General features: G+C 38.9%; 1 protein-coding gene across 7 annotated transcripts in view; it reads left to right on the forward strand.

The window, feature by feature from the left end:
• The window catches only part of NLK (nemo like kinase), a 152,638-nt gene extending 140,310 nt beyond the window's left edge, over positions 1 to 12,328 (forward strand). For 2 of the 7 annotated variants that reach the window (XR_013406219.1, XR_013406221.1), the window contains 5 exons: positions 2,090 to 2,176; positions 6,934 to 7,132; positions 8,040 to 8,133; positions 10,545 to 10,684; positions 12,127 to 12,328. Coding sequence is in view for 2 of the 7 variants with exons in the window: in XM_077970580.1 (XP_077826706.1) it covers positions 2,090 to 2,176; positions 6,934 to 7,132; positions 8,040 to 8,133; positions 10,545 to 10,599 (435 nt within the window). In the remaining 5 variants the exon portion in view is untranslated. Of the gene's footprint in view, positions 1 to 2,089; positions 2,177 to 6,933; positions 7,133 to 8,039; positions 8,134 to 10,544 lie in introns of all 7 variants that reach the window. The other 5 variants (XR_013406220.1, XR_013406222.1, XR_013406223.1 and 2 more) reach the window with 5 other exon arrangements.
• Positions 12,329 to 12,690: the final 362 nt, after the last annotated feature.

The raw sequence follows: 12,690 nt of genomic DNA on the forward strand, positions 1-12,690 counted from the left end.
CGTGCCTTTGGTCCCAGCTACTTGGGAGACTGAGGTGGGATGATCACTTGAGCCCTGCCTGGGCAACATAGCAAGACTCCATTTCTTTAAGAAAAAGAAGCAGCAGCAGCACTTAGAGCTAATGGGAAGAGATCAGATCCAGATAAAATATAGTTTATGGCACTTGAGTCTCTTCACTTTCCCAATCTTAGTGAAGGTCAGGGGTCATTACTCCTAAAGTTAGGTTTTCTTTAGGCTAGGCTTTGACTTTTTTTTGTTTTTAGAATCTCATTCTGTCACCCAGGCTAGAGTGCAGGGGCATAAGCACGGCTTACTGCAGCCTCAACCTCTAGGCTCAAGCAATCCTCTCACCTCAGCTGTCTGAGTAGCTGGGACTACAGGCATGTACCACCAGGCCTGGCTAATTTTTAAGTTTTTTGTAGCAGTGGCATCTCACAATGTTTCCCAGGCTGGTCTCAAACTTGCAAGCTCAAGCAGTCCTTCTGCCTCGGCCTCCCAAAGTGCTGGGATTACAAATGTAAGCCACCGCACCCAGCCTTAGCCTTTGACTTTATTGTTATTTGAGTTGATTTTCATAGGCTTTGACCTACCAAACTTTCTGACCACAGAAAGGTTACAAGTAGACGCCAGGTCTAAAACTCATTAGGAAAATCATTTACCCCACTAAGAGATTAGTTTGTTTTTTTTTAAGTGGTGTAAAAGTCAAGCCAATAATAATTTGGCCATAAGTCTAGAACTTTCAAAGCTTGAGGAAAAAATTCTCTGCCATGCGGTTATATTAAGCATTGGAAGACAGGGAGTGTCTAAACATTTTTTGTCACCTTCCTTAATTCTGCCTTTTTTACGTTAGAGATAAAGAATTTACTTGTGTGAGAGACAGAGCAATGATGCCATTTACCTGCTCTGTCCCCTGACGCTTCTAGCAGTAAAATGGAAGCTTTATAAGCCCTATGGCTTCTCAGGTCGTTAAAGCCACCTCTCTGCTTCACGGAAGTCAGATATGGCCATGTGGATATGCCTACCACTTACGAAGGCAATTATTGAGTGAGAAATCAATGCTAAAGACAATTCAGATTGAACCAGTTGTGTCAAAACCAGTGGTGTACTTTATTAAAGGTTCTGTAAGTTCTTGCATGTCCTTTGGCTCCTTTAGGACTAGTATCTCAGCACCTTTTATGGTAATGTCATAAGACATAGTTCACATGCTTATAGTTTACGTGCTTTGCATGTGACCCAGGTTTTAAAACCTTTCCATCTTTTCTCTCCCACCCCTAGGCGTGTTTGATTATCATTCTTGCCAAAGCATTTAAGATGTAAGGCTAAAACCCGTTTTTGGCCATGCTCTGAGCCCACATTGTTTCTATAACCTCAAGCTTCTGTACCTCATTGGGGGTTTTGGGCTTTAATTTGAAGCCTCCTGTGTACCCATGATAAATAAATGTGCATGCCTTTTCTCCTATTTAAAAAAAAAAAAAAAAGATGGCTAGCAGGAGTGCCATATTTACAATTCGTTTTCATTTTTTTATAGGCTCTTTTGTGCTTTCCCCTACAGTGGGTAATCATGCAATATAAAAATATACGGGGCCAGACGTGGTGGCTCACGCCTGTAATTTCAGCACTTTGGGAGGCCGAGGCGGCAGATCACTTGAGGTCAGGGGTTCGAGATCAACCTGGCCAATATGGTGAAACCCCCATCTCTACTAAAAATGCAAAAATTACCTGAGCGTGGTGGCACACACCTGTAATCCCAGCTACTCAGGAGGCTGACCACAGAAGAATTGCTTGAACCTGGAAGGCAGAGGTTGCAGTGAACCGAGATGGCGCCACTGCACCCTAGCCTGGGCAAGAGAGCGAGACTCCATATCAAAAGAATAAATAAATAATAAAATAAAAAAATAAAAATGCTATGGGAAGTTAGTAACAATTGTTGCTTTTGAAGACTGGTTAATGAAGGGAAAACTCATTCTCTTCGAGTTTAGACACACATTGCCTTTTGAGCTGAGTACTTACCTTGTCATAAGTTGGCTGTATTCCATAGCTGTTTACACAGAGACTCACTTAAATATTTGAATTTTTAATTTTTTCACAGCCATCTCTTCCTGTACTCTATACCCTGTCTAGCCAGGCTACACATGAAGCTGTTCATCTCCTTTGCAGGATGTTGGTCTTTGATCCAGTAAGTAGTGTTTGTTTTTATGTATTTTTAACGAATTACAAATACATGTGTTCGAGAGAAACAGTGTGGTTTTGAATAGATTGGCAATGTAAATAATTACTTTTCAAAACATAAACTTCAATCCCCCATATCATATGTATCATGCATGCTCATCACACAGAAGTTTGATTATTAACACATAAGAATCTAGGGGAAGAGATAAGGAGCTGGATCTTATGTACCTCTTATTTCTTATCTCAATATTTGTAAAAGGAATTTGACACCAAGTTAAATCAAGACAAAATAATTTTTTGTTTGTTTTGAGACAAGGTCTTGCTCTGTCACCCAGGCTGGAGTGCAGAGGTGTGATCTCAGCTCACTGTACCCTCAACCCCTCAAGCAGTCCTCCTACCCCAGCCCCTTGAGTAGCTGGGACTACAAACATGCTCAGCTGATTTTTAAGTATTTTGTAGAGAAGAGGTCTCACTATATTGCTCAGGCTGGTTTGAACTCTTGGGCTCAAGTGATCCTTTTGCCTCGGCCCCCCAAAGTGCTGGGATTACAGATGTGAGCCACCACGCCCAGCTAGGACACAAAGTTTTTTAAGATTATTTGAAAAAAATCTGACCATTATATTGCATAAGAAAATGTTTGCTCTGGGTTTTTGAGATGGAAGCTTTTCCCAATACCCTTTCTGGACTTGACTCTTCTGGAACATACTACAAATTATACTGTAAGTTCAGCTCTTCATTTATTCATTCATCCAAAGAATATTTATTATTCATATCTATGCCGATAACTATTGTCAAAGAAGACTTACAAATGGAAGCGTTTAGAAAAGAAAATTTAACTTGCCGAGAATACAAAGTCACCAAATACAAAAAATACCAGATATTTAAAAGATAAAACAACCACAAAATTACCAGAGTTACTAAGTTTACGTTGGTCCATTTGTAGTGAGAAAGCTGCAACTTTCTCAGAAGATATCAAATTCACAATCCTTCAGACATCAGCACAGCAAAAATTAGGGATAAAAATAATTCTGTTAGAGTCCTGGTTTGTGAGAAACAGTCAAGGTTTTTTTATTTGGGGGACCAGAACCAATTAGGGTGACCCAAGTTATTTTTGTAATGTCTCAGGGTACAATTTAGATTGCTTATGTGTTTATTTTGGTGTTTTTTGCTGTTGTTTTCTGTTTTTTACTGTGGTGTATTAGTCCGTTTTCATGCTGCTGATAAAGACATACCCAAGACTGGGCAATTTACAAAAGAAAGAGGTTTAATTGGACTTACATTCCCACATGACTGGGAAGCCTCACAATCATAGTGGAAGATGAGGAGGAGCAAGTCACGTCTTACATGGATGACAGCAGGCAGAGTCAGAGCTTATGCAGGGAAACTCCCCTTTTTAATACTGTCAAATCTCATGAGACTTACTGTCACGAGAACATCACAGGAAAGACCTGCCTCCATGATTCAGTTACCTCCCACCAAGTCCCTCCCATAGCACCTGGGAATTCAAGATGAGATTTGGGTGGGGACACAGCCAAACCATACCATGTGGTATGTGAAGTGCTTAGTGATACTATAGGCCTGACAAAGGCTTATATTCTTATGGAATATTCTTATGGAACCTATATAAGTAACTACACAGTCCATTTAAAAATAAAGAAATTAGGCTGAGCATAGGGCACAGTGACTCACACTTATAATCCCAGCACTTTAGGAGGCTGAGGCGGGAGAATTCCCTGAGCCCAGGAGCTTAAGACCAGCCTGGGCAACTTAGGGATTAACAAAATTAAAAATTTTTTAAATTAGCTAGGCGCGGTAGCACTTGCCTGTAGTCCCACCTACTCAGGAAGCTGAGGTGGGAGGATGGCTTGAGCCCAGGAGGTTAAGGCCAAGGCCGCAGTGAGCCATGAGCTCCCCATTGTACTCCATCCTGGCAAGGGAGACAGAGCGAAACCCTGTCTCAAAAAGAAAGAAATTAATTTATTTAATGCACACTACATAATAAATAACCATTTTTATCACTGTGTTATTAACAAAGCCAACAAGTTTGTTACTTTGTTACAGAATTATTTTTAAATTGGCCTGATGCTTTATTCGCTTTTGATCTATATTAAGGATTTTTTTTTTTATTTCCAGTTCTGAGAGTTCAATCAGAACAAGAAACCATTTAAAGAAAGTTTTTTTCTGATTGTAACCTGTTAAATTGAAAGTCAGAAATACATTAAGAAGGAAATGAGGTGTGTGTGTGTGTCAGGGTCTCACTCTGTGGCCCAGGCTGGAGTACAGTGGCATGATCTCGGCTCACCGCAACCTCCACCTCCTGGGTTCAAGAGATTCTCCTGCCTCAACCTCCCGAGTACCTGGGATTACGGATGTGTGCCACCACACCCACCTCATTTATTTTTATATTTTTGGTATAAACAGGATTTCACTATGTTGGCCAAGCTGGTCTCGAACTCCTGACCTCAAGTGTTCCACCTGCCTCGGCCTCCCAAAGTGCTGGGATTACAGGCATGAGCCACTTTTTAAATATCCATGAAGAACAGACCATTGACCATATTTAAATCAGTGTATTTATTTAGTCCATTTAGTCAGAGGTAACTAGTTATTCTTGTTTTGTTGATCTTGGGTTAAGCAGTCTACTGCCATGGCATGTCTGCTCCTGGACTGAAATGCTGACTCAATTACTTGATTGAGTCTAAAAGGCAGGTGTCTGTGGTGAGATACACAGACACACACACACACTCACACACACACACACTCTCTCTCTCTCTCTCTCTCTCTCTCTCCATCCGTAATCTGGATAACAACATAAATGACCTGACCTCAGTGACAGGTCACCGTCAAAAAGCAGGCATACAACACACAGTTTGTTCAGTATCCTCAAGGGAAAAAAGACCCTCCAGCCTCCTTCAGCTGTGATTCTGTCTTCCCCAAGCATATCCAGATTCCCCCATGCAAGTGTCCCCACAAAGGGTAATAAAATGGCATATGTGCAGGCCAGATGCACCAATGACAGGTTCCCCACAATGTCCCACATGCTGCCAAGACCTATGGGCATTACTTATTGTATTTTTGGCCTATTCTGTGCTCTTTGGAGTAAAAGTATTATTGAAAATGTCAAAAAGTCCTGCAGATAACCCAGCAGATAACTGATTTTTTTTAAAAGAGGAAGCATTTATGTTTATCTATAGCACAGAATGCCAAGCTATTGGAGAAACTGGACAGCGGTGTAAGTGTGAAACATCTTACAGACAAGTATGTTGTTGGAATGATCACTGTATATAACCTAAAGGAACAGAAAGATAAACTGTTGAAGTTGTGTCCTGAAACTCATGAACAGAAGTTAATGAAAAATAGAAGGAAGGGGAAGCCCAGAGCTCAGAGGGGCCCAGGATCAGGCACGTATACTGTCAGCCTACTTGTTCCTTTGGGTTCAAACAGTGGAACACTATCCCAGTGGAATCTCTAGGAATAGCTATCAAAGGACTAGGACTTTTTTAGAAAAAAAGAAAAGGAAAAAGTTTACTTGCTAAGAATGCCGGGAAGGCAGACTTCAAAAGAGCTAGATCACCAAATACAAAACATAAATTTATTGAAAGGAAAAAAAAACAAGGTTATCAAGTATACATTTGCCTGTTCACCCGCTTTCTTCTGTGATTATCTTATCTTGAAAGGTCATGATATGCCTTTTTACATCAGCATAGCGAAAATCAGAGATAAAAGTGTTTTTAGGAAATCCAGGTTTATGAGAAACATTTTATTATTATTTGGGGACCAGAACAGTTGTTTTTGGTTTATTTGAGAACAAAAGTGGTTTTCATTCTTAAATTGTGTAATGTAAAGTGCTTGGTCATATTGGAATCAGGGCAAAGTGTGTGTTCTTGTTTTTGTCCTACTCTGTACTATTGAGTTCATGCTTAAATCTTTAAAATTTACTTTCAGTAGTACACATATGTCTACTGAGCTAAAAGAAGGGACAGTTTCTTTAATTTTTTTCATGGAGTAATGTTAAAAGTTTAGATTTTCAGGCAAACTTAAAACTCGTATATTAAGTATTCTGATCTAAAGTGACAGAAAATTACTAGGCGCAGTAGCTCATGCCTGCAGTCCCAGCACTTCAGGAGGCCAAGACTGGAGGCCAGAAATTCAAGAATACAGTGAAACCCCATCTCTACGAAAAATTTAAAAAATAGAGTGCCAGAAAACAAAAAGATAGACTAGATTCCTGATATTCAGACTGAGCTATATCTCAAAACATGGCAGTCAGACCACTATCTGCTGCCTAACTCCAGCAGCTTTTGCCATCATCCATTTGGTATTCTAAGAGAATAAAAATTTCAAGCAGCTTTGAAAATTGCCACTGTGAACACATCTTCTGGATGCTGACACATATTTAGAAAATATAGCCTGTTATTTAAAAGGTAAACATAACCCCTTCAAAGCGCTACATAGTTAAATGTCATGATATTTGTGATTTTTGACCCTGCATACATCTATTTCAATGTAGTAATTTCTCAGAATTTTAGAAGCAAGGCACTTCTAAGTACTTTATGATGGTAGATAATAACAGTAGTTGTCTTAAATCGTACACTCCCTCTGCTACTATGTTACCCACCTCTAAATTCAATTATCCCTCTTTGGACGTGATGTACTATAAATTATATATATGCTGTGTAAAGCAGTTAATGTGTCTTTTGAAAGATCCTATGTGAACAGTCATATTTATCTGTAGTGTTGATGTGCTGGTCTCTAATTTGATTTCAGTCCAAAAGAATATCCGCTAAGGATGCCTTAGCCCACCCCTACCTAGATGAAGGGCGACTACGATATCACACATGTATGTGTAAATGTTGCTTTTCCACCTCTACTGGAAGAGTTTATACCAGTGACTTTGAGCCTGTTACCAATCCCAAATTTGATGACACTTTTGAGAAGAACCTCAGTTCTGTCCGACAGGTTAAAGGTGAGTATCTGTTTTGGCCTTCGGCCAGGCAATAGGCCTAGTAACATTTTCCATTCGGTGGCCATGAAGAGCTGAGATCTGGATGGTAACCAAAGCTCCCCTCTATGTTTATTTTACAACCTTGCATATACCTATGTGTCCAGGGCATAACAAAGCATATTTAATATTATATCCAGGTGAAGGTTGGGGAGATGAATGAATATTTTGTTCTTATTTTCAAAGTTTATTTAGTGAGTATGACTCAAAATATGTTTAATATGTATTCACTCAATGTCATCTCATTGATTCAAACGTATTGAACTTCTTTATATAACATACAAAGTTCCATAGAGCATAAACATTCACTGTGGGAATTATTCCTTGGATGATGACAAGAGAAGGGAATTTCTGATAGTGTACTCATAAAATTTTGTGGCAGGATCTCCTATTGGGATACAGTGGGAGTAATGACATCCAAACTTCTGAGTGATTTTAGTGTCTACTGTAGGACATTTTACAAGAGAGAGGGTAGTCCCCAAAGTAACCACCTGAAACTATACACCTAGATACAAACTGAGGTCTTTAAGTGATCTTCAAAAAGGCAATAATTGCCAGCAACTTAGAAGAGTTCACTCATAATGCCAAACTTGTGAAGTCTCTCTCAAATTTATAGACCATTTTACTCTTCCCACTGATGGGGTTGCAGTCTGCGTAATGCCACTAGTACGTTTCTTGCTTATATTTAGCAACAGCTGTCATTTTAGTTTTAGGAAGTTCAGCTGAATTCTGCTTGATAGATGATGTGTGTGTTTGATTCAACTAAATCAGTAGGAAATGCTTTTCAGATGCTGGCTAGAGTTAGCTGAGAATTCACTGCTCCCGGGCTTGCAAATTATCATGGATTGTGTGATATTTGTTTTCTCCACAGAAATTATTCATCAGTTCATTTTGGAACAGCAGAAAGGAAACAGAGTGCCTCTCTGCATCAACCCTCAGTCTGCTGCTTTTAAGAGCTTTATTAGGTAACTATATGTATTTCTAACATTCTTATTAGAATTAAAAGGATGCCAGTGTTACTTCATTATTCAGCATTTTTCTGTTTTTATTTAGATAACATAGATAAAAGATGCAACAGAAAGTTTCTGTTATGAGGTTTGGCTTTAGTCAAAAGTGTATTAAAACTGTAAGCATCTGGGCTGGGTGCAGTAGCTCATGCCTATAATCCCAGGACTTTGGGAAGCCGAGACAGACAGACCACCTGAGGTCTGGAGTTTGAGACCAGCCTGACTGACATGGAGAAACCTCGTTTCTACTAAAAATACAAAATTAGTCAGGTGTGGTGGTGCATGCCTGTAATCCCAGCTACTCAGGAGGCTGAGGCAGGAGAATCACTTGAACCCAGGAGGCAGAGGTTTCAGGGAGCCGAGATCGCACCATTGCACTCCAGCCTAGGCAACAAGAGCAAAACTCCATCTCAAAGGAAAAAAAAAAAAAACACCATAAGCATCACATTTTACACTGGTGCCAGTTGACTGTGGTTGCTTTGGCGATTTTTTCCCCAGATGACCATTGTGCTGCCTCATCAGGTACGTGGCGATCCTACTGCAGCATTAGTATGGTGGCCACCTGTCCTGGAGTTAGACGTGGTCATCTCAGTTCCCACTACCATTCCCACTCCCTAGTAATAACTGCAAGCAAGAAAATAATTTTTGTATGTGCAGGTGGACTGCTGGTGTAGCCTATTTAGAGGAGAAGTCAAAAGGCTTAGTGTAGCCTATTTAGAGAAGTCAAAAGGCTTATGGTAGAGCTATGAACCTATGTTGGAAGTTACCAGGCTTCATTCTCCTTGTCTTTCTGTCCTTTCCTTCTCTTGATCTCTTTTTCCTTAACTCCTTATATATTGATCAGGGTCTAGTCAGGAGAAATAAACCATTTCCCTATAATATGAATGGGGAAAATTCAGTAATAAGAATTGTTAACAAGGAAAGATGATCAACTGCTAAAAGGCATAAAGAGGATTCTGAAGGCTGCTGAAGTAGCAAATGCAGAAAGCAGCCACTCCCTGTAGACTGAGGAGAGTAAACAAGAAAGAAATTAAGAAAATTAAGAATTTAGAAGAGGGTCCTCCATGTAAGGACCTCTTTGGAGAGGGTATGGCTGCCACAGAAACAGGAACAGACAGCACAAGGGTGGTGCGGAAGAGGAAGTGTGCCAGCAGGTGTGGGCAGAACTGGTCCATCAAAGACCGCCTGCCAGGAGAGTTCGGGTGGACCAAAGCTGAGCCTTCCACATGACCAAAAAAAAGCACAACAAACCAAGGAAGGGAGACTGCTTCCTGATGCTACAGCCTTGCAAATGCCCTTCCAGCACCCTGTGTTGACAAAAGCTAACATTAAGCTAGGTGGAAAAGGGGAACCATGAACAGGGTCTGGCTCCAGTATCACAAAGCAGGACAAAGGGTGGATTCCGATCTGAGTCGTGACAGTCTCTATCTTCCCTGCTGCCTTGCTCCTCTCCTTTTTCTCTCTCCCTGATGCTCTTTCCCTTTAATCATATTAAAGTTGGTTGGATTTGTTGGGCCGCAGTCAAGATTTTATGCTTAAAGTTTGTAAAATCGAGTGACTTTCATTTCTTCCATGTATTTTTCTATTGGAAGAAAGAGTTAAGTTGCATTTTTATTTATCTGTGGTTTTAAATTACTTTGTTTTACTATTTTCCCCTAAGAGTCAGTGACCCAGTCAGTTAGGCAGTTTAACGGCTTAGGTGCAAATGATCCTGGGCCTTGGGGAAACAAGGGGTTATACTTTTCCCTCTCAAGTTTGTAATCTAATTAGCAACCTTAGACATAGGAAAAAGCCAATAACAGATCTGTGGATAACCAATGCTAAATGATTACCTATACTTCTCCATTAATATTTGATAAAAGAATGCTTATAAGGCCCATTCAAAATAGGCCACTGTATTTTGAAAGGCTACTTTTAAATGGATAATTCTACATCCCTTAAGGTTATTTTCCTGATTGATTATTGAAATTATTACTTGTAATACCTACATTTACTTTACACTTTCAAGTAGGCACTGTGGAAAAACACTTCACATCTATTATCATTTATTCATCACAGTATCCTATGAGGTAAACAGCATCATTCCTTTCCAAATGAGAAGAGATTAAGGCACTTGCTCAGTGCCATACAACTAGTAAATGACATATTGTTTTCGAGCCTGCATATTAACCACTATACCAGATTGCCTCTCCATAGATAACAGGTCCATAAACAAGCAACTTAGAGCAAATTCAGCTTCAAAGAAACAAATAAAAATCCAGAAGTGGACTTAATTTTTTCAGAGGAAGAGAGGAAAACAGGGAGTAGTGAATTACCCTTTTGTCCATTGTGACATTACAACTAATTTCTCCATCTCTGTTTTCTTCCAGTTCCACTGTTGCTCAGCCATCTGAGATGCCCCCATCTCCTCTGGTGTGGGAGTAATGGTGGAAGATAATGTACTACTGAAGATGTAATGTAGCTTTCCACTGGAGTCTGGGATTTGCAATTCTGGAGGTTAATCATGCTTGTACTGTAATTTTACTAATGAAGTTTTAAATTAACAACCACTACTTGTATGATATGAATAATATTTAGAAATGTTACTAGACTTTTAATCTTGTAAAGTGGTTGTGCTTTTAGAAGAAAAATATTTTACCCAGAGTTGCACATGTTTTATGAATTTAGTGCAGCTGTTGTGGCTCACCTCAGAACAAAAGAGAATTGAACCAAATTTGGGAGTTTGGGATTTTATGTTTTTGTTTTGTTTTTCTTTTCTAAAATGAAGTGAGATTGTTCACACACACACACACAAAGGACAGTCATACATTTTGATATTTGAGCCATTCCTAAAGATTTGGGGTTTTCTAAAACTAAAGAATCTAGAAACCTTGCCTGCAACCAATCATGGAGCCACATGAGCTGATTGTGGCTGCACCTGGGGGGAGGGTAGGGAAGAGGGGCATGCCACCTAATGATCAAGCCCTATAATTAGCTTCTCATTAGAGCCGTGATGGTGATGTGTGCTGTCTAAAATCCAATGTTGTGGGTAGAGAGAATGAGTTTGTGACTAGGAGAGACTAAACTTTTGTTTTCCTTACCCAGTATAAATATATATATATATATTTAATCTATTTTTATTAGAAGTTTTTCTGCTCTTTCTTACATAAAAGAACCCCAAGCATGCATCTTTCATGTGTGTAAATAATTCATTTCTGGGCTAATTTCAAAAGAATCCCAACATTGCTGTATAGAAAGAGAACTAGCTTGCACATTTTAGGTCTGTGAAATTTTGTGAGACTTTTCCTGCACTGGACAGTAAAAAAAATAATAAAAGACAAAAACAAATTAAAAAAAAATTTAAGCCACAAAAAAGGCACATAGGGAATTATGTCAAATGTGTTTGTGTCCTTAGGCAAAGCTGTGGGAGTCTTGAAATGTCACAGTAGTAAATAACTTATTACTTTTTGACAAGTTCTTTTTTTCTGTTGGAACACTGAATTCTTCTGTGCATATGTACATATGAATACAAATCGAAGGCCTCTACCTCCTGGAGTTATACAACTTGGCTTGTTTACCTCCACATGCTGATGATGACTATTTTTTTTTTTTTAAGTTCAGTGTGGAGACTTGAAACTTGAATGTCCCTTCCAACTTTTATATTAAAAATAAAAAGACAAGAAAATTGAAGATCATTTTTCACCTGTACAAGGAATACTAATGGATCGTCTTAAAATTGGTCTAGGAAAAAACCTTGGTGTGTGTTATGGACAATTAACTGTTAAAGTTATTGTAAGTTATCTGTATTTAGCAGAGTATTTTCAACTTGAGTGATCTGAGCTGAATTTGAAGACTATTAATAAGTTATGTTTGGAAGTTTTAACTTCAATGAAGTAATTATTTGCTGTGAAAGAAACAAACATTGAATTACTAAACAAAGATGGTGCAATATCTTTGTTTTTTTTTTATGAGGCTCCTGAGAATCAACCCAACTGAAGCATTTCAATTCACTTGAATGAGAAACGTGTTTAGTATCAAAAGAGCCCAAGAAGACACTGGTGTGAAAGGTACAATCTCAGAGGTTGGTCAATTACCGTGGCACACTTTCTGGTCACTTTGTACAATGTAGATTTGAAGTACAGTGGTGAAAACATTAAATGTGACATTTGAAAAAGTTGTCTCATCTGTTTTATTTCAGTTTCTTTTGTTTTCTCTTCAGTACAACTCGTATCCTGACTTTGCAAAGTTTTGAGACACTTCCTATTTCCACTTTGATCTTTGAGGAAATAGGTTGTTTTTAAAAATCTTCTCAGAGACTTTAGACTGACAACATATTGAAAATTTAGTTAAATCAGTATCAAAGACGTGATTTAAATACACACAATATAGAAGTCTTTTTAGACCTTAGAGTCTCTAATCCAGTGATTTTCAAACTTTTTTTTCTTTGAAGCAATATCTTGGAGTCCAATATATTAAACAAATAAAAGTAGATTGCTTTGTATGAAGCAGACTGGTAAAGAGGGACTTGACACCTCC

This window comes from Macaca mulatta, chromosome 16, assembly GCF_049350105.2.
Source record: "Macaca mulatta isolate MMU2019108-1 chromosome 16, T2T-MMU8v2.0, whole genome shotgun sequence".
NCBI lineage: Eukaryota > Metazoa > Chordata > Mammalia > Primates > Cercopithecidae > Macaca > Macaca mulatta.